We start from the raw sequence: 27443 nt of genomic DNA on the forward strand, positions 1-27443 counted from the left end.
CTCAAGGATCTGGAATAAGAAAACTTACGCGAGAATTCCAGTGAATATCGAGCTTGGTTGGCGGTGGCGCACGCCTGTGACCCACAACTGTGGAGGCAGCGAGGGTTGATGGATCACGTGGTGAACTTCCCTTCTTGTGGGCTCATGGGGCCATACTCTGGCTTGCCGGGAGAATGCGGCAACAGCTGAATGTGGACTCCACCTGTTCCCGTCGGTATGCGATATGAATGCTTTCCCCTGGCATCCTCCCACATGTAAATACTCCTAGATTTGAAGTTTTCGTGACTGCAAGGGTCCATACTCTTCCATAGTCACGTAGGTACCTACGTGACTTTACCGAAAAAACCAAAGAGTATGAATACTCATTCGTTGGCTGATAAAACGTGAATATAGGAAAAGAGCTTGGGCAATCGTTGGTACTGACTCATCGTGATGCCCTTCCTGTGTCAGTCTGTGGTTCAACTCACAATACAATGCGGCACTTACAAGTTGGAATTATTGTTTTTTTTACGCAGGAATTGGTGACCCGGCTAAGCCCATTAACTCATTACACTTAACAACCAGATTTGATTCTGGGATCAACGGGTAAACTATAGTTTACAGTAACAGAAGGACAACAATTCTCCCAAGTAAATAGAACGTTTATTTTGTTTGTCTTTATTTCATGTTTTGTTTCTCGTTTTCCCGCACAGCTCAAATCTCTGGTATAAATAATAAAACACGATACACATTTTCTCAGAAGACAGGCCAAACGATAAGACGGGGATGTATTAAATAGAAAAGTAACACATTTTGGGTCCATAATGCACACGTAGACCACCCAGTCTCTGCAGTAACAACACTTGAAATCGAGTTAAATGATCATTGAACCACCAGCCACATAGCAGACACACATTTGCCACAAGCAGTGCACACTATTTAATATAACCACACAATTATCAAATTCCCCACCAACCCATCGGATGGAGTACCATTATTATGCCAAACACCGATTTACAAATATATCTTCTTACCAAAGTAAACACACAAATCAGTTCTTGAAATAGTTCTTCATTTATAAGTAACGCTATGTACATACACAAACAAGAATGGCGGTGCAAAAGCACGAGGATTTGTATCCGTTAAACGTGAACCGACGTACAAAAGCAGCAGCAGCTTTCCACGGTAAAACAAAATTAAACGTGTTCAAAATATATGGCATGTAAGCGCGCTCCGGCTGCAACGCAGTCCCAAGGTCAACGTTAAGGTGGGACATCGTTTTCCTGGCGATGACACGAAGAGGCGTCACTGATCACGACGTCCACGAGAGATCAGGCCCAAGTCAATCATCTTGTTGATCGTACGCACACCTTGGGTAGTATTCAAGTGCAGGTGCTTTAGCCACACACACCTTTAGAGCGTCAACACTGTCCCTATCTCCACCTATTCAAAGCCACGCACAGACACACAGACATGGGCGACATCGACTCGGTTATTAACAAACTCAATGTTAGGTTTGCAATTTCCCTGCAACGACAAAGGCAACTGGTTCACTCTTGCAAATGCGACTCTCCTTACATCTCTCGCATTCTCACCCAGTTAAACAAAATTAACAGTTCTGCTCGCATTTATTTTGTTTAAACGGAGGATGGCCCAGCGATCCCACGCATGACCTGAACATTTAAAAAGGCTCCTTTCTTTGGCTACAGCAGAACGGCTGCGTACACATTCATTCACGTGTGCCGTCCGAAACACACTGCGACAACGGACATCGCAGGCTTCAATGGAACAAAAAGTGGCCGCGCAAGTTGCGTGATGTTTTTCGAGGAGGGATAACGCGACACCTCCTGTTTGCCTGCCCTACCCAATTAGCGGTTGCCAGTTAATTTATTGGTAAACATCGTGGGAAACGTAGCAGCAGCAGCCTTTAGTGGCCAGACTTATCACGTGAACGTATACGAATTGAAACACCGATTCTTACACACATTGCACACACGATTAGGTGTGCATTGTCAGCTGAAGAATCAACATCAATCAATGCACCCCTAGTTGTGAAACCGAACGTCACCTTTTGAAATACAAAAGAATACAACTCACGCCTGTACACGAATTCTGTGAAGCTTTTAACAGACTTCATTTGTCACTGGAAGTATTTAATTGGCGATAACATGGTTGCGTTTGTGCCAGGGGCTCAGGAAGCTATAAAAAGTAAACAAATTTTTCTTTTACCAGGTAAGGCCCACTGAGCTATGTAGCTCTTTTTGAAAAGCGACCTGGCCACAAATAATAGCTCAACGAAGTGGCTTGTCGTCGCGTGGAAATTAATAGCAGCCAAATACTCTAAACGCACGTTTACTAAATGTGCAGAGAAAAACCAGAGGACCCGGAGAAAAAACCACGCGACCATGGAGAGAACATGCAAACTCCAAAAATACAGGTGTCAAGGTCGGGATTGAACCCACGACCTCCTGTACATCAGGCAAGGGAGTTACCATCATAGCATTTTGTCCGTGGGACGCGATGAGACAACAGCGCGAGCAAATAGCGGCTCTGTCGGGCCAGATTCCTTTTCATTCATTTGTCTGATTTCCTATAGGGGAACAAGACCCTAATAGCAACACGCAACACAACTCTATAATCAGGTTTCGGACATATTGGAGGATAATCTCCACCCCCTACCCCCACCTCGTTAGAGACACAGAGACGGACAGAGCTAGCACATCGACACACTCTCAACCTTAATTGTAAAGCGAAATTAAACCCACACTTGAGAAGTTCGTATATTTTGGCCAGATTCCTTATTGAAAGTTGTTGAACGCCAACGTTTTGTGACTTGCCAGCGTTGAGAGACAAGCACAGCGTGCATCATTGCACATCGTTAGGTTTTCACGCGCGCACACGTATTGGCTGCCAGATTTGTTGCCAGGCACGTGGAGCGAAAAGACGGACATCGTCACACCCAACACAGCAAAACCAAAAAACGCATCGGACCACGTGATGCGCACGATCCGTACGATTTTAATAGCGATGCTGTGAAATGTTATTCAAATTGCTCGCATATGTCTCGGTAATAACTGCACAATGAGCTTTGACTCAATAAAACGCTCGCGCCGTGGGCAGGTCATTGCATAAAGTCACCGGCAGTGTTCACATTGAAACGCAACTTTGGTATTAAACATTCTGCACTCTTTGTGCCGCTAACGTTGGGCGTGATTATTCAACTTTAACGAGAACAAGGTGGTCGCTAAAAAAACAGCTCGCGTATTAATTTTCATGGAGAATGTAAATCATCATCATCATCACCATCATCCTCCTCCTCCTCAAAACAACGTATACATACTCTCTGGTTCTTTCGGTAAAGTCACGTAGAAAGAACGTGACGTGAAAGGTATTCGATTATTTAATTTCATTTCTTTCTACGTGACTTTACCGAATGAACCAAAGAGTAATTCCTGCAGTCACGAAAGCTTCGAATCTAACGTATACATATTATACACAGGCAGGCACACCATACGTACGGGTCAGCCAAAACATTTTAAGAACGTATTGAATTATGCAGCCACGATTGGATTATGCGACATTATTACCGTTTACAATCATTACTCAATTTTTTTTATTGCTTTAAAACATTAGAAAACTACGGTGAGTCATTTGTGTCTCATATTCTGTTCTTAAAACTTTTGTTGAGCCTCGTGTACGCGGTACATACTCGGGTTCGTAGCGAAGCGCACTAACCGCTACACTATTGCTCCCCACAAACACACACACGTACACACAAACGGTGTACGTGAGTGTGTTAATTTTCAAGCGTGACACAAGCAAAAGGTATCATGGCCACGATCGCAATCGTACAAGTCTTATTTTGAAACACAAGGTGTCCGTAAAGGTCTCAACATCCATTACCAAAGACTTATAATGAGATGGAAGTTTGAGCCAAGCCACTAACACACGACACGCAAGCACTTGGTAGTGTGCAGATATTGAACGTGTCTCATCCCACATACCGCAAAAGCATCTCGGCAGCGATTGTTTCCAAGCTTTTGCAGTTTCGAAAAACGTAAGCAGCAAATGTTTTCGTGTTCTACATCACGTCACCCGTCGTTCGTGAAAATCGCATCTCACAACCGCCGCATTTTTAGATGTTTTCAGCCAATGCATGAGTGCGTATACATACAGGGATATAATAAAATACACTGCTAACATTGCAACCGCCCAGTTCAAGCAGCCAGCTCTTGATCATTTCGTTATTGAGTGGACAGAGGTGACAAAATTTGAGACAAGACAAACACATGTAAAAGAGGATCTACAAACATTATTGTTTACCTACATAGAATGGGGGTGGGCAGGGGCGTGAGGTTGTAAAATGCGACGTCTGGTTTCATTGCTTCTTAAAGTCATCATCGTTATACTTGCTCACGCGTGAGCGGTCACGTGGGGCGATCCCCAGTCGCCAACCCCCGACGAGTGAGGAGCGGCTCATCAATTAGCCACGTGGAGGTAATGTATCGGATTTTTATCGTCTGTCCACTACCCGGATAATCCGCTCTCACGGACCATGCAGAGTGAAATATAATACTCGAATAATTAATTGACAGCAGCACGGACACCTTCTAAGGTGGGGGCCGGGGGGCGGGTGCTTGCTGGACTATGCACCCTGCTGCTGTAGCAGAGGTCGCAAACGGCTTTTGATTCCTTACCCGTAGCCGGCCGCACCAGGGTTGAAAACGGGTACCCGTTTGCGACCTCTGGGATGAAGCCATGTTGCAGGCGTGGGTGGGTTGATTCTAGAATTTGAATTGTGAGAACAGCCAAGATGTTGGGAAATGAGTGACAAACGGTGACTCACCAGTGACTCACGGCCTACCCGTACCCGGCTGGGTACGGGTAGCCGGGTATCGGGTAGGGTACAGGTATCGGGTACCCGGTTGCGACCTCTGGCTGTAGGGACGTGGCATTTAAGTCGCCGTCGTCGCCGGCTTGGCTTTAACGCTGCGTGCCGCACAACGCGAGACGCTCGGCTCTCGTTCGTGACCACAATCGGCACGGACGGCGGGCTGAAACGGCGGTGGACATTTACCAGTTACACAGCTAGAGAGGCCCACCGCCACAGGCAGGCTTGGTGCGCAACAATGCACGCGCTTTATGCGTGCACACAAAGACACCGGAACATTCCGATTTTGTTTGGCATTCCGCAAAAAAACAACCATCACGTACGCCACTAAGAACGACGACTAAAAAACCGCGGCCGTGTAATATTTTGCTCTAACAATGCTATTTTAAGGACGGTGATTATTTCTGAGCGAGTTTGTTTCTTAAGGTACAACAGGCACTTGTTTGCGACTTGTAATTTCCAACGGGAGCATCCGTCTATTCTGAGACCTTGGCTCTCGCGCAGAGCCAATGGGGGAATTGAGATAACGGCAAACGATGAAAGATTGGGTTACTTGGTACCTATTGGGGCATTCGCATCGATTTTTTTTTCACCACTTAAACCGAATACAGCCAGGAAACTGTGAGCGTAGAGCTATGCTTCATCTCCGAGCGGTGTAACTACATCGATTTGCGCTCTGACATTGCACGCATGCAGAGTGACTTGGTCATAGGCAACAACTGAATGGCAGAATATAAATATCTGTACAAACGATACAAACAACGTAACAGACGCTCTATGTAAAAATGTCGTTGCCCAAAGAAGCAGAGCGTGGAACATTAACAGGCATGTGAAACGGCTGCATGAATACGTACGTGCCAAATAAATAAAACGGAACCAATATCTCGTTTAGCTTTGTATTGTGGCACGGTGACTTACACAACTGGTGAGCTGTTCTCCATATGTCCATACATGTGAATACACTGGTCCCGCATACAAAGGTTCCATAACAAAGCAATCGTGAATGCTACAAAAGTTGCTTTTATCCACATACGCGAGAGCGCTCAATGCCACAGACGCATCGAAGAACGTGAAAGCTGGCACGGCCGTGTCTCCCAATGCCAGATTTGTCAGTTCTCCTGTGTCCTGTTAAGTCTGGGAGGAGGCTTAGATGGATTTTGTTCAAAACAAAGCATAAAAAATTGTTGTAAAATGACGTATACAGCAGTTTGTGAGTCAAGAGCAGCGATCAAACATTGATTGCTTCTCCTATCTTGGTCCCTTGGCGGTTATGAACTCCAATGAGCGCATTTTGATGAAAACTTACCATCGACATCCCAGCCGGTAGTTACCCAGCTCTTGGCTGAGCTCAACGTTGCACAGCACCCGACGCATTCCCCCTCACCCTTAAAATCCAGCTGACCACCACTTGGGTGAACGTTACTCCTACCGTCACCAATTTCGCAGGCCACGTGGGTAGTGCAAAAGGGATTGTAACCGTAAAGTAAACAGTTCAATATCTGCCCAGGGACAAACACAGCTTGCAATAGCAGTGGTTGTGCCGGTGGTGGCGGTTGTGGCAGCTGTAGTGGTGTTGGTGGCTGTGATAGCGATGATCCTGATAGTAGTGATGCTAGGCAGCGATCGCGATGGGGAAAATTACGGCGTTATAAGAAGTGGTTGTGGTGGACGGGTTGGTGACAGTAGCAGTGGCAGGGATGCTGGGCGTGGTAGAGATATAATTGATGGTGGTAATGTTGGTGACAGTAGCATTGGCAGGGATGGTGGCAGTGATGGCAATACAACTGATGTGGTTGGGGTGGTGGTAACAGTAGTGGCAATGGTCGTGGTGGTGGTGGTGGCGATGACGGTTCTAAAACTGTGGTAGGAGGAGCGGTGGTGACAAAAGTGAAAATGGTTGTAGTGGTGGTGGTGATGAGAGTTTTATTGATGCGACAAAGTGTGGTGGTAGTGATAGTGGTGGCAGTGTTAGTAGCAGTGGCTGCGATGACGGTGGCGATGGCTGTCCTATTGACGCAGCAGGAGTGGTTGGAGTGGCGGTGGTGATAGTCCTGACGGTTAGGCGTTGGTGACACTGGCCAATAGTAACAATGACGTTACTATTGGCCGCGCGGGCTGACCAATCAGAGTTCTCCTTACAAGGCCTTCCCGGTTCCGGCTGAGGCAGCGTGGGCGGAGGTGTGGCGCGGGATCCGGCCGTAGTGAAACACCTGTCCCAAGATCGCCATGTCCACGAACACCTGCATCAGGCCGCACACCCAGAACTGTGGCGGCGCTTCGCGCGCCAGGAAGTACACCGTCTTGAACGTGTCGCCGCTCGTCCACATCAGCACCATCACCACGCTGCCAGCGTGCGAGGTGACGAGGGCAAGGGGTTGGGAGGGAAGGGGGAAGGGGAAACAAGAAGAAACCAGGTGGTGACAGAGTGGTGGTAAAAATACAAACAACATTAAACTAGTTTGGGGAATTCATGCATACTCAATCATGGGTTATGTAATCTTGCCAACACGCGTTTGTCTCCGGAGGTACGTCGTTAGCTTTATAGAAGCCCACTGCCGTCAGGGCAATGGGCGGTCTGAATGTTGGCCAACGGTCTGTCCTTTTTGTTCTGTTTGGGTCTCCATGTTTACCGGTGCACTCTGATGAATTTGGCCGCATTGGAAGTCGGTAGGTCCCGAACAGCAACAACTTCACACTACAAGTTAATTCATTCTGGATCATCCATTTGCAGTTAAGAGTGCCCTCTCCATCACCGTTGAGAACAGACAGAGCTAATGCACTGCCGCTTTCAACCTTGGCTGGAAAGCGCTAAATAAAAGGGTTGTGTGAGCGAGGTAGATCGATCATGTCATTTATGTTTTCAGGAAACCCTCACAATCTGAAAATGCATTTTCAGGGAGAGAGGGGTCTTGCAATAAGGATGTTTGGTAAATTCCATTCATATGCATTTTTGTGTGCTGGAGGAAACCAGGTGTCCTTAAGCATTTGCAAAAATCAGGATTGTGTCCCAGTTTAATATGTTCCACCCTCTCCCCATACTGACTCATGATATCGAGAGAGGGTGCAGACTGATGAACAGGAGGCGGAGCCGACATCAGATAGTGATGGTGTGGGCGTGGCTATGTGAAAGTGGGCAGGGCTGATAGCGGGAACGGCTGCCTGCCCACCACGTGTTCTTGGTTGAGCCTCCAGGAAGTGTCGTAGCTTTTAACCGAAAGCGGCCCCAAAGCGCCACGTTTACAGGAGCCTGGTAAGTGCCGCCGCATATGCACCGCGAGTCCGACAGTGTCGATCACCCATTAATCTAAGTGCCCGAGCGTGTTCAGGGCATCACCAAGGCTCACAGGATGTAAGAAATGCCCTCCCCAAAGGCAAAGAGGCTTTTAAGGCTGCTTTCAACAGAATTCCAAAACGCGCACAAGCACCCAATGCTTATCAAACACTTTGTGACGCTTCGTGAAACCAAAACCCACCCCAAAAATTGCTCCAACCTCAATGTGAATGCGCGACGACCGGTCATGGGTTTTACCCGCTCACGTGAAAAACATTTAAAACCGGACAACTGCGCAAAATATACAGAAAAAAAACAGCACGTAGCTGCTGTGAGTATACCGGCCTAAAATAAACACCTGGGGTGTTTCTATTCATAGCCCTATGGGAGACAACAACCGCATTCGGTGTTTGCGCTGCTGGCAACGAACTACGGCAACGGCGATTCATTTCTAAATGCAATCCCTGAGATGTGTAATTACGAACAACCCCCCCCCCCCACCTAAAATATTAACGCATTCAAAGTTGTGATTCTGGCAGTAAACACCTTCTCCGTAACGTCACTAAACTTCCGCTGATTACATTTAACCTCTTCAGTGTGCAGAGATGAGATTCAACATTCTGGAGAACTTCATTTGGTGCACGGTCTAGAGTCAACAAATATTTACCCCAACAGATTCCTGGATTATTTTAAATAAACCCCAATTTCATGACTGGACAAAAGCACGACAAGCCTCGGCGTGCCGTGTTTTTCCCCGAGGCCAGGCTGAGTTCTGTTTTTGTAAGTGAACGGTAATGGCCACTGCGCACCACAAAATACTGGACGGTACTGCACGCGCATTGTTTCCACGAACGCAATTTCATTACTCGATAAAAAGCACTTTGAGACTTAGCGCCGCGACTCTGCTAGCAAAAGCAGTGGGCGCTTCTGCGTCCGTGAGCAAGCAGACATTGGTATTGTGCGCTGCAAATGCTCGTTTAAAACTGCACGGTGAAAATATATAGATTTAATAATGTAACGTTTTTTTTTTTACCCAAAACTTTTTTTCTGGCGAGTCCTGCATTGGGATGTTCGGCCAATTACATTAATGAGTGTTTGGCTTCATGTGGCAGGATTCTGGAGTACCCAGAGAAAACCATGCATTAGATGGCATTAAATGTTTAACATTGAACAGTTGGCATCTCCCTCCTTGTCAACTCGCAGCACCCACACTTACAACACCCGGGCAAGCTCTTGGTGGATCACCGATGCACTAACCAGTAATGGTGCCACATTCACCACAACCCCCAGAGCAGTTCCATGTATTGTTACGATTTAATTCAAGAATTCGTGTTTTTCCCGCATCGTGGTGGATAGTAGCGCCACTAGTTTAGGCGGTCAGGCTTACTCGGTGGTCAGATTTATTAGTTGGTCAGGATTATTAGGTGGTCCATAGTTTGCATTGCCACATTCGCAGTGGGGCTTGTGTTAAATTTTCTCCTGCAACGTGCCCACCTGTTACGCGTTTTCATGCGACCTTAAACACAACTAATACCACCATCGAGGTGAAATGGACGTCACTAATTTGAATCCAGATACGATCGGCATTCAGAGCGGCTCGGTCGTATGAATGCGCGAGCACGCAGCAAGTACCACGCCGCCTATCCAGACCGCGTTCGACAGCGACGACTTTGCTGCATTAGTTGGCAGAGCGGCTGGAATGTACTCGGCGCATTAAATATGCGGTATGTCCTCGCGTTTGTCGCCGTAACGCGGTTCTTCCGTTCAGGAGCACTCTTCCCACAACACAGAACGCGCACTCCGTCGTAGCATAGTTTCTGAGCGGTCGACGACCAACTACTTTCTTGAGCTGCACAGCTGAACGGTACAGTGGTACGGTACGCGGTAAGACACGGTAACGTGGTGGTGTACCCTCAAGTTATTTGTCACGCCATCTTTCTGCGTGTGCGCGCAGGACACAGAATCTCGACAAACTTTCTCGCCCAAGGCGTTTTTCGCTTAACGCGACATTTTTTGGGACCGCATCTACCGCGTAAAACGAGGATTCGCTGTATATGTATAAAATAAAATGAGCACTGCGACTCGCCATCACCTGAGCAAGTGATACGTTAGCAAGTCTGGAAAAACACGATCCTGAGCTCACGACACGTCTGTCTGCACACTCATCGTTTTATAACAGGAACATCGTGTGCTCTGGGAAGGCGGCCACCGACCGAAGTGTCGCTTGCGGTGTATTCTTCCTCGTGGGGGCGGAGTTGTTGATGAATGTGTTGGAGATCTTTGTTATTTGCGCTTGTGCACCACTGCCAACGCGGCATCGCGAACATACATTTTTTTAAGGCAAGGGCGGGGGAAGCAATGTCTTCTTGTATGCACGTGTTTTCTCTTAGCATTGTGGTTTCATACCACACCAAAAGGAAACGCTCGCTAATGGAATTGGCCAAACATCCAAATGCAGGACCCTGTTCAAAAATAATCTGAAGACTGGGTGACGCTCTCGCCTCGATAAATGGCACCATTTACACATAATAAGCTGAAAATCACTTCTATATTTTTTTAATACCCTGTTGATCAGTTGCAACAGACAGGTGACTGAATAACGGTGCCTAGCAGATGAGCTCGCGGCGTCACACAGTAACCGCGACCTCAAACAACAGCGCATTAGGCTGACCGCTCATCGCATTGTGTGTCCACTGCTGCCCATTATTGCATGGCACTTAGGCACAGCAAACCTCTCCGATCTGCCCAGGATCACGCCTGCCCAGCCGGTTCCATTCGCGTTCATCGGTGACTCTCGCCACGCGACACGGACACGACTCATACGACCGAATCCACGCGTGGCCAACGGGGGACAGGACATCGCACTATTAGGGCTGCCAATTTACTTCTTTTAGCATTATCAGTAATTGCGTGCACAACAAAAAAATTACGAGAAAAATCAATTGTCAGTTGGTCGCACAGCAGCGATGGAAATGTCTAACAATAAAGAGAAAAATTCTAGCCCCGCTGTGTCCATTGAATCGTACTATGCGGTGCATGATGGCGAGTGTGCATTATCAGAATCAGAATATTTATTTTCCTGGAGGAGTCCGATTAGCTATAAAGCTATTTTCCACAAATGTCCATTATGATGGTAGCCGCTGACCAATCACATTTGAGCGCGCCGTGCGGTTTGAACGTTCAGTTGTGTTCATTAGTCACAAACTGAACTGCATTTGATTACCGATTCTGTAACTTTGCAAATCAATTACCGATTCAGAAAATAAAAAAGCCCTAGACATGATCGATATAACTGTATTTTGAATGCTAACCGTGACCACAAGACAAATAAATTAACTGTGAGGCCAGATCACTGTAGGTCAGTGTTAAATAGACGCTAGGGAGGCGCTAGATAGGCGCCCACGTGCGGATGGAGCAAAAGTGTGTGCCTGTTCAACAACCTTCACCTCAATTGAAATGGATTCCTTGGCCTTTTAACAGATCCCTGATATACTCCAGACCCACTAATACAAGCTGTGGCCCTGGTGAGGGGCCCCTGATATTGCAGATAACTGCCACCCAATCCCCATAACCGCCCGACGATTTGATCAATTGAAGCAAGCTGCTTTGAGATTAGATTGTTTTGTGTTTTACATAGCAGTGAATGGCAGCACCCCCCCCCCCCCCAGATGGCTGTAGGGGTCACACAGTACATAACTTAATAAACACCCACGCACAACCCACCGCACTATCGTGAAATTGAGATTCCATCTTAATAAGCTAATCCACGTGAGATTGCCCCACGAATATGAATACAAACCTCACAGCTCACCCGTGGAAAATTTTACACGGTTGTATTTTTAGCTTTTACCGGAAACACTTGAGGGGAAGGGACGTGCGAGTACAAAATGAGCGCCAGTCCGTAATTTGCACAGGCAGCGAAAATAGAGCGGTTTAACTCCCCCTCTCTCTTGGCCACCGCTTCATCCGTCCAGTCTCTCGCATCGACACTTCTGGTGGGGGGGGGGGGGGGGTCAAATCGAAGCGGAGCTATCGTTTCAACACGAGAGCGTTCCTCTCTTGAGGGCAACGTGGTGCTTGTCGCCACTCCGACGGAAAAGGGGGCAATGACAAACGACGCGGCGTCATTATGGCAACGCGTCGCAACGACGCGCCAGGGCGACGCTTCGCATGCGCAACAATGACGAACCAGCCGGGTGCATCGGCGATGGAGCGAGCGGCCCGCTATGACAAGGTTGCCAGTTCAAACTCTGGTTGGGGCGTTCACCCATCTATCGTTAGGAAGCCACCGGAGCTTTGTACTTTTGAATCTAGATTTTAAACTGTCTTTAGAGCTGCTTTTTGCGTTTAGTTTGTCCTTCCGTCCAGCACCTTCAATTAGCACGGCAGGCTACGTATGGTGCGAAAAAGTTAAACATTCATACATACACCCAGCCCAGCATCAAAAAATGAAGGCCACTTTGTAAGTGGTCGTCCTATGGATAGATTTGCTCCTGCCATAGGAATTAGGAATTTCCACCACTGGCTCAGAGCTGTACATAGGGAGTGAGTACTGCCTGAATGCTCATTTAAGAAGGAAATCCCAGTATAATAAGTTTGTATACTGCACAGTGTTACCATTTGTCTTCAACAGGGCCCCATTGTTTAGATGAAGCACCCTTGCCAATAACATCTGGAAACCCAGCAGCATTTATTTAACACGTCTGATTTGAGCTGATGAAATGTAGATGGTTGAATCCAGTGGAGGAGCGTTTGCTAGCTTAAATAAATGCTGCTGGATGATATTGGTGTGAAAAGACAATCGGCCAACAGACATTATGTTTATATTATTCGTATGTGGATGCATCGAACGGAGTTCCACAACGGTGCATAAAGAGAGTGCTATGAAAATGAGATGAACGTTCGAGATGAATGTTCGTCAGAAGCGCTGGTCATGGATGGGACGTTTGGACTTAATGACAAAGGCAGAAAGCTAAAAAAGTGGGTCAGTTATTGAATACGATAAATCCTGGAGTTTGCATTTTTTCTATTTTAAGGCCAAGTTTAGACGCGATTTTTCACACTGGGAAGAGCCAAGGTGTCAGTTACCCGGCACTTTAAACAATTAATAAATTCATTAATCACTACTGTGTCACTTCTTTCCTATTTTCAGATCTACACTCAGCAGTAGAAATATAAAAACTGCAGCCGATTGTCTTTACATATAACGAATGAACGATGGGAATCGTAATTGTGTTAAACATACAAAATATTTAATCGTCCAAACGGGACAATATAATTTGAGCAAAAATTTTAATTCGTCTCCATTATGCGTATTACTGCTTTGCTTGCGACAGCAAGCTCTGTGAGCACTATTTTCTTCGATGAACACACAGGAGTATGCACTCAACTCACGTGCCTCTCTGGCCTGCGCTTGTTGATATTTGTGCTCAATCTTTCACCGTTCGGCACAGAATTGCCAGAGCCATTTGCAAATGACATCAATTGTTTCCGAATAGACGCAGGTAAACAGATTGACCTATTTGCAGAGATGAGAACACAGATCTCATTTGGGGATATCCAGATGTGCCACAAGCCATGTCAGAGCCATTACGGTTATTGAGGACATCAAAAAGAATTCTACATTTCACCTGACTTCGGGGGCAAGGGTTGTGATGGATGTGGTGCAGGGTTGCCACAAACCTCCTTTGGTTTGAGAATTAAAGTCATTATAATGCACTTGTCAGGTGTTTGTTTTTATTTTATATTAATATGTTTAGATACGCAGGGTCTAACAAAGCTTTTGCTGCAGTGCCCCCAAGAAAAGGGAATTAATTCCCTCGGGGATTTTAATAAAATATTGAGATGATCTGTGCATCAAAGCCTTTACCGGAACTGTCCTGTGCTACACTTATTAAGTTTGCCCTTACGGCTCGGGCTTTGATGCTGACGAAGCTGACCGAATTAAACTGCTACGAGGAGAGATCACACCGGGAGGAGCCACCAGAGTGATTTCTCGCTAAAATGATCAAGGCGGTGGGAATTCCACATTCATACGGCAGGGGACCAGCTCACCCTCAAGACAACCACTAGACTTCCCCGCAAAGTGGTGATCATTCTATGGACCGTGAAGGGATAATGTGTTGAGTCAACTTCTAACCAGAATTTTTTTTCGCGATCTGCTAATTGCAATCTTCTTAGCCACCTGGCCGGATAAGTGGGTGCTGCCAGTCCATTGGGGTCGTCACATAGATCGATGGATACATTTTAATTTATTTCAGCAAAAAAATAACTGCTAAGTTCTATCTCATGGGTTCCTGCAACGGTACAGATGTTTTACAGTGACTACAAACACAATTGTATCACAGTTGTGTTAATATATAAAGTCAATAAACTCATAACAATTACAAGTATTTAAGTGCAATTAGAACGATGGGCTCTCAATGTTTATTAGGATATGAAATTGAGCTGACACGGTATGTGGTTTACTCCTGGGGCAGACCTATATCTTCCACCAAAGTATTATAGGCTTATTTACTCAGGAGGGCCCTGCGAACTTGTCACACAGTAGGGGGTGCAATCACTGCTATGTATAATCCCAAATGAGTCGGCCGGTGTTTCATCGTAGAAGTCGTGCGGCCTAGCTACCGCCACCATCTAGAGCCTTTGTCACCGCTCGTGCCGCCGTCCCAGGAAAAGCCTCACCGAGTCTCATGGCTCTTTCTCAGGAGGGTCCTGCCAAGTCGTGCTGCGGTTCTGCCTATGCCTACTAAAGCCACGCACCTCATGCCCTCGGTAGAGCGATTGCGGTAGTTGCGGTAGAGCTGCGGCGTGCCGAGCATGGCCTCGGAGAACGTCGCCAGGAAGCCCAGGGCCTCAACGTACGCAGCCAGGTCGAGCAGCGCGAAGGTGGCGCCCGCTGCCAGCAGCGAGAACGCCGCCACGAACTGGAGGTAGTCGAGGAAGCGGCTCCACTGCCAGAAGTAGCGCAGGTCGAGGTCTGCGTGCGGGGAGGGCGGTGAAACGCACGGTGGAAGTGAGACTACAGGCGGTGCCCGGGGCCGCCCTTCGAACGCTCGTGCGGAGACGTCCGGACGATGCCTCCGCTGCCACGGTAGAACATCAGCTCACTCGGTTGGGAAGTATTCTCGGCAATCGTCGGGCTTCTACTGCAAAAAACTTGGCAGGAACCTCCCCGAAAGAGAGCCGTGACACTCGCTGAGGCTTTCCTAAATAAAAAGCGTAGTGATACTAAGAATAACAATTCAAACGTAAAAAATTATGGTGAAAAATATTGATTTTTTTTTATTAATCAAGATGACATCAACATATCATGTATGTTGGAACATAAGAGTCAGCGCACATTGTCAAAGACAACTCTGCAAGGGGCAGCATACATTTGACGATGAGGACAAGGATGATATCCCAGTGCTGCTGGTAATGACGACGATGATGATGCAAATCTAGAAATATTTAAAAACACCAGGGGTGATGACGGCAAGGATGACGCGCATGACAATGATGATGATGATGGCTGGGCCATGCAATTGTCAAAAATGAAGATGCGTACATAATACATTTAACAACTGCAAATATGACAATGACGGTAATGATGGAGATGACAATGCTAAAGATGAAGACCGATGATGGCGATTATGGCGATTGTTGTGCCGAGGTCTACGCCGCTCCTCAATGTGCGGAGTGAAGTCGGCTGGGTGGGGGGGTATTGCGATGGTCGTTAAAATGGATTAATTTAGAACTGCGCGTTAGCAAGAGTAGAATGCTGGCTCTGGATCGCCGTCGTTCATAACCCTCCTGCTGCATCATTTATTTGGCCGCTGCCATGCAGACGGCTTTATGAGTTGAGTTTTGGCGGCTCGCATTCAGCCGACCCAAGGCACACATCACTCTTTGTGGCCACACGGCACCAAGTCCAGCGTGCGGATAGAGGAACACGAGCAACTCCGTGTCCTGGAAGCATCGCGTGAAAGATTCGGTGCCTTTGGGTTTTCGTGTCTGCTCAGTTAACGACCTCTTGCGAAACGGCTGATGGGTTGGTGGATACGAAAGTGAAAAAATACCACTGCGGTAGTGCCGTGAAGCTGACCGGTGTCAATTAAAGTTGTACCACATATTGTTGGGCACAATGTTCGACGTTTCGCTCCACTTGCTGAGAGCATCTTCAGGAACTGAATCGAGCAGCAACGTGAACCAGAAAAACCAACATCGGCCGGCTATGCAATATTTACCCTAGGGAGAGCACCAGCTGCTCACAGTTCAATTCCTGCAAAAGCTCAGAGCACATGGAGCGAAACACAGGGACGCCACGGTGAAGTGCTGAGCTTTTGTTAAACGCCTAATGTCGCTGGTTGTAATCTCCAGTGAAACGTCAAATAAAACTGTCAAAATGTTGTTTGCTTTTCATAACTCCCGTTTTGCTGATATAACAAATCAATTAATTTGTTTGCCCATGACGTGATAAATTGATTGGCTCCGGCAGGTGGTGGAGGGTTAAACTAAACAAAGTTGACATTATACTCTGCACGATCTAACCCAAAAGAAACCCATTAGAGCCAAAGGACGAACGCTAACTCAGTCGTCCGTGACAGTCCTCTGAAAGTTCATCCTTGAAAGAAGTGACTGTCTGGTTCAACTGCACTTCTGTTCGACAGAGAGTCACGGAAGCAAAAGCGAGGGGGGGACGAACAATGTGTGCCCCCAGAGGATGATGAGAATTGAGGACGGTGGCGCCATGGCATGCCACTCTCCAGACAAGTTCGGAGGAGTGAAGAACGGTTTGCGATGGTTTCTGCGTGACCGTGCGGGTGGGCGATCCTCTGGCCGATGAGACAGGCCCTCCCCGTCCTCCGTATCAATCATCGCGACGGAGTTGGGGGAGCGGGACAGGGGATGGAGGGCAGTCGTGGGGTGGGGGGTTGGTTACTATTACGAAAAAAATGCAGTCGCAGAAAATTTGAATGAAGGTGTAAAAACACTCAAAATGAATAACATCACTGCAGAGACATAATGAAGGAAAGGTTCATTGAGTCCTTGACTTGGTTCTTAAACTGCTAAAGTTTGCACAAATTCCAGGGAAAGACAATTCATTTCACTCATAAGTCAGCTGCTAAATTAACGATCCACAGATTTGAAGTTTTCGTGACTGCAAGGATTCATACAGTTTTTTTCGGTAAAGTCACGTAGGTAAAAAATTAAGCACTGTGCTTTCGCTAAGTTGTCCCCACCTGAAGAAGGACGCTTGTGTTGCGCCTGAAACGTCGTGATTAATTTAGTTAAATTTTTTACCTACGTGAATTTACCGAAAAAACCAAAGAGTATAACGATCCACAGTTTGGTAAAACGTGAGTAGCCCGGGAAGAGTTGACAGAGCCCTGGCTGCTGCCTCATCCTCTCTCACTGCGCTCCGCCAACCAAGGCCTTTCCTTTTAAATTTGCACGTGATAAGCCACTTCCGTTGAGCTATCATTTGTGGCCAGGTCACTTCTCAAAAGCTAATAGCTTCGTGGGCTTTACCTGGTAAGATAAAAAAAATAGTGCAGTTTTATTTGTATATTTTTTGTAAGTGATTTGTTTATCTTTCCTATACTTTGCACTCCGATTGTGTTTTTGTATAGCTTGTTGTTTGTGACGCTCTGACCCCGTGCCCCTACTGGACATCTGGCAAAGCCTCCAGTCAACCGTCGTCCAAGTGTGATGTCGCTCAGTCCCCTCTGCTGTCCCCACGTCCGAAACTCTCCTCCCCCAGCTGCATGTGCTGTCGACTCCCCCCCCCCCCCCCCCCCGTTCAAATCCAAGCTGGAGGCCTTCTTTTTTTGTTCGGTAAAGTCACGTAGCCTGTGTCTCTACAGATGCAGTACGTTGCATTTAAACTTTATGAATGTGAATTACACGTTATAGAGAGCGCCGACACACTTCACTATTTCAGCGCTACAGGCATGCAAATCCTGAAGCTTACAGAAGACAGAGGCCCAGTCACTTCCTTTTCACAGAAAACGTAGTAGTACTTTCACAGATAAGAACTTAAATTATTAAATTATTATAGCATTATACTCTTAAGTTAAGACTAAAAACTGCTCGTACGTCAATTCAAAACTGTTCACGTACATTTTCATCAAAATTCCCAGTATTTCAGAGGTAGCTCTGCAATGTCCATTTCCGTGGGCCGTTCTCGAACACTGCACTGCTCCACGGTAAATGCGAATGGATACGTTGTCCACATGACACAATGGCGATTGCACCAACAGGCAAATATTGACTTATGTGCAACTTTTCTCAGGACCCCAGTGTAAAATGTAATCTCCAACTGAACATCAGCCAATCTCTACCCTTTCTCTCACTGCTCTGGATAGGGGTAACTACCTGCAACATTAACCAATTGTATATTTTGCAGTTATTAGGCAGCATTCGTAACAACGTGGGGGATGGCTTTAATTCAAGCACTGAGACGACAAGAGCGTGGATCATGGTGCCACCTAGTGTATGAAACAATGCACAGGAACATTCCACCCGTTTTATCAAAACGCAGTTAATAATTTACAACCCATTTGTAAACGCACTGCTGGACTGGAAAAAGACCTCACACATCACTGCACCGTAGGGGTTGTTTGCCCATAGCTCATCGCGATGAAGAAAAATGTGCAGTGCTTATTCGTGCAAGTTGAGTAACTCCTCGCTAGATCCCAGTGGGGTATAATTTTCAATCAACCTTCCAGCATCAACATACTGGGTTATGCTTTTGCTTTCACAGTCGTCTCCTGCCTAGAGCTATGTTTAAATTTACATGATCTAATTCATCATATTTAGCTAAATGCACATTAGCTCAGGGAGGCACAGGACCGGTTCAGATATCACTTACACAATGTTAGCCATTGGCGGGAAAGCAATTCAGGTCACCGGGTTCATAGCGCATTGCCTTAACCACAGCGCCACCACTCCCCACCAGTTCATACGTTATATAAATCCCATGTGCCCTCAAAGAAGCAGTTCAGTCACCATTGAATGACTGTACAAAAGAATCACATTATATTTTGTGCCACACTTACTTTGACTAAATTGCAGCTCTGAAAATTTAAATATGGGTTTGACTCCCATGAATTAAAATGCAGAGCCTGTGGGGAAAATGCATCCCTCCACTGTTTGGACCAGAGGTTAAATTAAGGGATTTTGGAGGAAACTCTTGAGATATTTGTTTCTCTGGGCCGTTCTACAACAGGAAGGGATGCATTGTTGCATGTGAGAGACCTGAATGGATATTTGGTCTCATGACATGATGCCAGATAATGCGAAGGGGATACAATTTGGAGCAAGTGGCGATATTTAAAAAGAGGCATTGTTCAGGAACACTGTACGCACGCCATTAAATTATCAGAAGGCAAGAACAGTGCAAACATCATTGAAGGACCTTTGGAATTGTCTCAACAGAAACAGCAATGGCCCTTTGTTCAAATATTTGTGCCAGGTGGTGTGTGGTTGCAGCAAGCGATAAAATATAGATTTTTAAAAATGTTCACTCCGTGTGATTTACGACGTGAAGATTCCACAGTAAATGTAACAGCTCACACAAGTCGGCCTAGGCTACGTGTTCAGTGCCGTCCAACACGTTTGGAATGTTTGGCAATCAAACAAAAATACTGCACAATGATAACTCTCATCACACGTTGTCTTGGAAGATTATGGGAATAATAAAATAAAATCTCATCGTGTATAATTTTTTGAGATTTTTTTTTTTTGCGACTGGAAAACTTTGCTCCAGGTCAACAAAGCACCCCCCCCGTACATTTATGTGCATACAAGCGCTGCCAAGATCGAGAAGAAGGTGTGCGGACATTTTATACGAGAATAATTTATTTTTAGGTTGGGGAGGTCATGCGAACTAAAAGCGCTCGTAACGTGCTCTCTCTCCGCAAGTCTCTCGATGATAAGAGACACACACACACACAAAAAAGGCATGCGGTACCCACCGAGGAAGGCTCTCGAGCGTGGAAATACTAGTGAATCCAAATTACCGTCTGCCGGCATGCAAAAGACAACACGCGGAAACGGCTACACACAGCGGTTGTCATGGAGTGGGCCAGCAAACTCTGGAGAGCAACGGGCAATTAAACAACGATAATTATCACAACACTCGTACAGAGCGAGACCACGTGCGCACGAAAAACATCGGGAACAACGATCGCTCCGTTCAGACCCGTCGCGCGACTGCCAACAGGTTCACAAGCACTGGTACACACACACACATTATATTGCGTATCAGATTTCACCTCTGATACATGATACAGTGATATAATGAAGCTATTACAATGTAATGGGGTGGATTATTCAGCTGATAGGATTACAGCAGAAATAGCCTAAAATAGATACCCATGTTATTACGGTTGTTTGACCGTACTTCATCATGCCGATCGGTGTGGGTTGGGGAAGTGGGGATAGGGAGACGCAGGACCTGTTCACATATCACTCGCCACTGATGTTAGCTATAGCCGAGAATCGAACTCGGGTCGCCGGGTTTGTAGTGCAGTGCACGAACCATTACGCTGCTGCCCCTCCTCTAAAGAATCACCAAGGTGGCAATTGAGAGATCCTGATAAAATGATGGGGCCCAATAACTTGTGCAGGCAAGTACAAATGCAGCTGTAGAAGGGACACAGAGAACCTATAGTTTATCTGGTGATGAATTCCCCCTCATCTAATGACACTATTCCCTGAAACTTGCAAATGAAGTTACACATGGAATGCATCCAATATTTTTGGATTTCCCAAGTTCAGCTGTGTTGAGACTGGTTCGCGCTGTATTTGGTTGAGAGACTGCTGGGAATATCAGGTGTTACTAGCATGGGCTAAATGGCCAGCAGATGGCAAGAAAGAAATACTTTGAATCTATCTGTGCAGAGCTTTAAATGCTTGAGGTTATCCCTGGTTCCTCCGATTTCCTCCGAAAATAAAGATAAACTCTCATTCACAAAAAATATCAAACGTACCAACGTTGACGGCCCCTTCTAAAAAAACAAATCATGAGAGACAGTAAAGTTTTCATGGGTGAATAAAACACACTGTTATTATGATGACAAAGCCACCACCAAATGTTTGTATTAAACAAACTAATAATCCCCACCATCGCCGCATCACTCGCACTGTCGACTCCCAAATGCCTGGTTCGCACCCCAGTCCAAGTGACTGCGCGCCGCTGCCGGACCTGAGAAGTAGTGGCGCTTGGTGGTGAGGTCCAAGGATCCCTGCACGGCTGTGCACAGCTGCAGCATGAGCAGCATGGCCACGATCATCACGAAGCTCTGCAGCAGCAACGCGGACTCAAACTGCCGGCCGAACCTTACAACAGGGGCACACACACACACAAAGATCACCCGTGTAGCCTTAGAGTCATGATCGGGGAGGATACAATTTCAAGGAAATCAATGTTCGCAATTGTCACCCACAATAGTTGCTGCAGCATTTCCCCATTGAAAAAATCTCATTGCCCAAAATCTGAAAATTTGAATTGAAGCTGCCCCCAGATGAGCAACCGGGGCAGCAACTCCCAATCAGATGGGAGAAGGTGCACACATGACCGCCTGATGTCCCGCTTACTGCAGCTGAAGAATGGTGGCTACCAAATTCAGCATGAGTGGGATCTAGAGGGATGGATGAGAAAGCCTTTTTATCGATTGCTTTTCTGATAACTAACGTATGGTACTGAGTGACTGGCTAACCAAATGATAATAGACTACAAAAAGGGATTATTGTTATCTAACTAGTGACTAGTACTTGCTCTACCCCATTCCAAATCAGAATCTTTATTTAGACTGGAGGAATCCAATAAACTGTGAAGCTCTTTTTCACAGATGTCCAGAATGGGCGGGTCAGTGATTAGGACTATACCTACACCATCCGTAGTCACCTAGTAATGAGTACTAGTCCCTGCCCCGTCCCTAACCAAAAGATAAATTTACAGTCTGAAAGCCGATTGTTGTTCAGCGCACACTTTTCCTCAAGGCTTGCGCTTTGATCGGCCAGCGAACTTTCTCACTCCATTCCGTTGCGCACCCGAGTTGCCATCGTCGCTGATAGTTAATGCACTGATGGTGATGATTGCCAGCAACGATTGCCCTCGTGGATCATAGCATTTAACAGACCATTGAGGCAAGTGCTGTTAGCAAGCACCCATTAAGCTGCTACAGTGCACAAGGGGATGCGGTGCGTGTACGAATGCACTCAAGCACACGCACACACATGCACACATCAAGCAAACGATCGTCGGTGCAGTCATAAAGACTTTTGCGGCAAGTGCTGTGAGCAAGAAGCACCTATGAAGACCGGCATCGTGCACGAGGGGGATAGTGTGTATGTATGCACACGACCATGCACGGAGGTAAAGCCATGAGCTTAGTTATAGCGTTCTGGAGCATTTGCTATTAGCAAGTAGCCATTGAGGCTTGTACACACACAAATACATTGAGGTAAAGACAACAGGTTAGACTTACAAAATGCAAGGGACAGCAATCTCAGGCAGTGACTATTAAGGCTCAAACACGTAATGATACCGGTTTAGGATTTATGTTTAATGAGCAGCTTAAATGCTACCGGATCGGAGATTGCTGAGGGAACACATGCAGTGGTGACACAACACACACACAGAAACAGCATAATCACAAGTGCAATGGTGAAGGAGAAGGAATAAACAATGAAAAGAGCAAGCGTAGTTGGTGAAACACAGGAGGAAGATGAATGACGACACCATGCATACAAATCGCAAGGGTACCAGAACCAACCAAATGAAAATTATTTTTCTAGTATCCTATTAAAAACTGCTCAAAATTCAACATATCCAACTTTATTCCATGTCTGAAACAATCATTATTATGGTTGAAATAAACATTTACAAATTACGTAAATTCCATTGAGGAAATTAACGCGATAATTTAGAAGTACAATATAAAAAAAAATTACAACATGGCACAATTATCAGCATGCCATTATGTCACCCAAGAAATCCACTGATGCTAAATTTCCACAACGAGAAGACCGACCCAAGCCGGCCCATCTAGACATGGACCAGCACGGCTTCCCCCCACCCCCCTCTCAGCCCCTTCCTTTGCTCTGCACTCATCCAGGGGTTCGGTTCTGCTATCCAAATGTAAAAATCTATCATTCCTTTTATTTTATTTTTCCTCCAGTGTTTTTAAATTATATATTTTTTAATGGCATTGAAGTTGACCTAAGTGAAATACGTTTTTCTTCCAAGTTCTAACCCCGGAGTTGTCACGACTGATTGCAAGGGAAACACAGCTGATGAGTGGGGAGCAACATGAGGAAAGCGACCCACTAAAGGACGAGCTACACGGCGTGGCTTGGACCTGACGTCAACCCAACCCTGGCCCGAGCCCACGCTTGTCTTGGTATGTGAAAGCGGGCAGGGCCCATTTCGAAGCAGTCATGGGGGTATACACGGTACGATTTCCAGCAGGCTCAGCGTGTCTCTACCAGAAGAGGACGCGCAGGATGTTGGCGAGCAGCAGCACGAGGCACACGTGGCTGGAGAAGCCCTCCGAGTTCTGCGTGCGCCGGATCTGGCGGTACTGCGGCACGTATGGCACGATGCCGCCGAACACAATGGCGAACTGAGCAACCCACGTCACCAGCTGCACCACCAGCGGCGAGCCCAGCACCTCGGGCGCTGACAGGTCACCCACGTCCATCCTCACTGCCTGGGCCTGCGTTGCACGAGCGCGCAGAAACGGAACCGGCTTAGATCGCTGAGGGACGGAGGGGAACACCGCAAAATGCACACGAGTGTCACGACGGACGACGGAGGCGGCTTTGATTACCGAACAATGCTCAGCAGTCGACGGCACATTCGGCTAATAAATTACTCCGCTTCAAATCGTGTGATGCACACCTAGCTTTACGAGCGTGCGATTGTCGCACATTATATTAATCCAACATAGCAACGGTGGAGAGTGTGGAGCCCAGCGACCCGGGCTACATTTTTAGTCTGTTACCATGAGGACTGGTCCAAGACCGTTCCCATTATCACTTGTCACTGACGCTAACCGATGCCTTCACATCCCCACACTGACCTTGGTAGTAAAGCCTGTTCAAACAACCTCTATGACTGACGTGGCCTTCGTCCAGTAGAGCACTGACAAAGGGCTGCAAGTTAAACAGCAACAGTGTACGAGGCAGTGCGGGGTTTTGTTGACCTACCTCACCCTTGCAATCCACCCGCTGTCTACCAGGGTAAATGAAGGTAACTGCCGTGCAATACCTTTGAAAGGCCCGAAAATAATAGGGTTCATCACTGACAGTGGGCCAACACCTAGTGACAAGGCTCCGTTCCAATTGTTGCAGCACGCGGGTGACTGTTGGGCCTGAAATAAACACACACTGCTACAAGGACTTTGAACAAAAGCAGACGGCTTTGCATTGGTAGGCAAAGGCATTGGTGCAAGGAACGAAATGGGCACCCCCCCTCCTGTCCAATTTCTCTCACTCTTCGTGACCCAGTGCATGGGACCCGTCATCCCAGTGCAGTGGCGCCACCAGCACACAAACAATCTATGCTTCTGCGTCAATACTATTGCTCTCATCGTCAGCAGCCAGTGTCTATCCACTGCTAGTGAAGGCCTCGCCACGCCGTCGCGAAACGCAAACCGGTTTATCTATAACCTCTGTTCACCGCCGTCAAGATCCATTAACATGGGGGGCCCTCTCTTCATACACGCCGTACCCCCGCAAATGTCACACCATGTTCTTTGAGATGGGAAATATAAAGGCTGTACACATGCCTGTAGAGAATGTTATGCCATAGGTCTCATGTTCTTGTATCTTGCCAATCATTGTTATTGGTCTCTTGACAATCTGTAGCACTTTTTCACCTTATCTGAGACGCTGCAATAAACACGACTATGAACGGTTTTTATTGAATCGTATCTATTTTTATGACGGGTTACTTCGTTTGAACTTTATGATTTTTGAAATGGTTCAAGCATGTGGCTTTTGCCATCCCTAGTGACACGAAATGGGAGTCTGCCATGAAAAAATAAAAACAGACGTATTATTTGGCCAGGTAAGGCCCACTGAGCTATGCATCTCTTTCTCAGAAGCGACTTGGCCAGAAATGATGGCTCAAGGAAGTGGCTTACCATGTCGACATTTATAGCAGCCAAATACTCTTAAAAGCATGTTTCTAAATGCGGGAAAAAATGAATAGAGGACTCGGAGAAAAACATCTACGCGACTACGGCGGAGAAACCATGCACACTCCAAATATACAGGCGTCGAGATCGAACCCATGACCTCCTGTATACCAGGCGATGTAGGATAACATCTCAAACACCGTGACGCCCCTTAACTTGTCGATAAGTTTTTAACACTTTTTTTAAAATTTTCGTGCTGTGGATTTCACACCTGATGATGATTGCTTGTGTTGCAGTCGAAACGTCGTGAGAATTTTTATTGTTTTAGATATTTTTTTATATTTTTTTATTTCCCTTCTACGTGACTTTACCGAAAGAACCAAGGCTATTTGTCGATAAGTTTCAAATTTCATTTACTAGGTATATCCCTGTGAGCCATCCACGTGTACAAATACAGACCGTGCCGGTCAATCGGCTGCTGCATTAGGGCTCTCCCTACGCTGCGGGTGGGGTCACGCAGGCTATGAGACCATACTTCACCACAGCAATTAAAAAAGCCATGTGTATTAACACAGTCTGCTTGCACAATAAACAAAGATTTCTAAAGTGTTATTGGCATCCATGAACTGCAATAAATTATCAACGTTTACAATATAAACAGCGCTGTACTTTTAACGAGTTGACGTATGCGTCGTTATTGATTTAACAAGTGCGTTAAACAATATTGACAAACATTAACACGATTTAAATTGTACAGCAAGCGCAATCTCAAAGATGTTAAAGTATCACTGTATTAGCCATCGTTATATAATGGTTTACACCCTGTTGCCAATCTACTGCTGGATGAAGGCCTTCCCAAAACCGTGTCGCTAATTGGTCGTTGTTTGACCATACTTCACCGCGCTGGTCAGTGTGGATTTCGTGAGGGAGACTGAATAAAAGTCGCTTCGTATATAAGTTGGGTGTTAGCCGTGGCCGGGAATGGAACTCCCAAGACTGCCAGACGGAAGTAGGCCACGTACCGCTTATACACACACACACGATAGTCACTCCCAGAGGCATGATCGTTAACGCTATACACACAAAACACACCGTACAACGCCACACAATTAAACACTGTACTTGTCACCGGCCCAGTACTGTACTGTACACACACACACAAGTCCCACAGTCGCACGTCATTATAAGTCTTAAAACCCAAGCAAAAAAAAAGGGAGAATATTTACTTAAAATGTCACGTTCTCTGCCAAGGCATCAATGACGACAGATTTGCCTACGACTAAACCGGGCTTCGTTACTTTGCTGCTGCTGTTGTTGTTGCTGCTGCTGCTGTTGTTGCTGCTGCTGCTGTTGTTGCTGCTGCTGCTGTTGTTGCTTTGTTAATGCCTGAAGAGACGCGGCCACACGGTTCGGCGACACGAGGAGCGAGGCACATGCCTCGAGGATGAGGAGACGTGGTCACGATGCAATCGCCTCCCTCCACTCGCACGCGACTCGCGCCTGCACAGCGGGATGACATGACGTCACCGTGCAACGCCGGAGTGAGTCGTGGGTGGGTGGGATTTCGAAAGCGATGACGTCAAAACTACACAGGAGGATTCTCAGCGGAAACGCACGGCGCTGATTGGTCGAAGTGGTGGGGGGGGCTGATGATCGGTTATGATGACGTCAGAACTCCGCCAGGGGGGGGGGGTCGAGGATTCTCCGCAGAACGCACGGAGCTGATTGGCCGAGATGGTGGGAGGGGCTAACGATGATCGGAAGTATTGACGTCATATATCCGCGGAATCCACAGCGCTGATTGGCTGAGATGGTGGGAGGGGCTAACGATGATCGGAAGTATTTACGTCATATATTCGCGGAATGCACAGCGCTGATTGGCTGAGGCGTGGGTGGACCTCCTTGGGATCGGAATCAATGACGTCAACAACCCTGTAAGTGGCTCCCAGTTTATTATGAAAATGTATTCATTAATTTAGATTGTGCACAATATGTATCTGGTGCTCTGTGTAAAAGCATTCGCTAAATTAATAAAAAAACTCAGATGCGGAGGGCGCTGGTTGGTCGAGATGGGCTCACTTGCAGGGTCTGAAGCCAATGGAAGGAGGTGATTTGTCAGAGAGTGTGCTGGGGTTTTTTTTTAGACCGTGGTGCCGTCTAATCCAAAGCA

At 46.7% G+C, this 27443-nt stretch overlaps 1 protein-coding gene across 3 annotated transcripts; it reads right to left on the reverse strand.

Moving 5' to 3' along the window:
* Window positions 1-626: 626 nt before the first annotated feature.
* SLC66A2 (solute carrier family 66 member 2) lies at window positions 627-26801 on the reverse strand. 3 transcript variants are annotated; one of them, XM_061548641.1, is made up of 6 exons: window positions 26711-26801; window positions 23619-23848; window positions 21334-21467; window positions 14904-15120; window positions 7010-7213; window positions 627-1422 (listed from the first exon to the last, which is right to left on the reverse strand). In XM_061548641.1, exons 2-6 carry the CDS (start codon window positions 23831-23833, stop codon window positions 1413-1415), a joined length of 780 nt encoding a protein of 259 aa, XP_061404625.1. In that variant the 5' UTR covers window positions 23834-23848; window positions 26711-26801; the 3' UTR covers window positions 627-1412. The 3 variants fall into 3 exon arrangements, with proteins under 3 accessions (XP_061404625.1, XP_061404624.1, XP_061404623.1); XM_061548640.1 differs by having other exon boundaries at window positions 26572-26789; XM_061548639.1 differs by having other exon boundaries at window positions 26500-26789.
* Window positions 26802-27443: the final 642 nt, after the last annotated feature.

This window comes from Lethenteron reissneri, chromosome 9, assembly GCF_015708825.2.
Source record: "Lethenteron reissneri isolate LAM-NWPU_2019-01 chromosome 9, ASM1570882v1, whole genome shotgun sequence".
NCBI lineage: Eukaryota > Metazoa > Chordata > Hyperoartia > Petromyzontiformes > Petromyzontidae > Lethenteron > Lethenteron reissneri.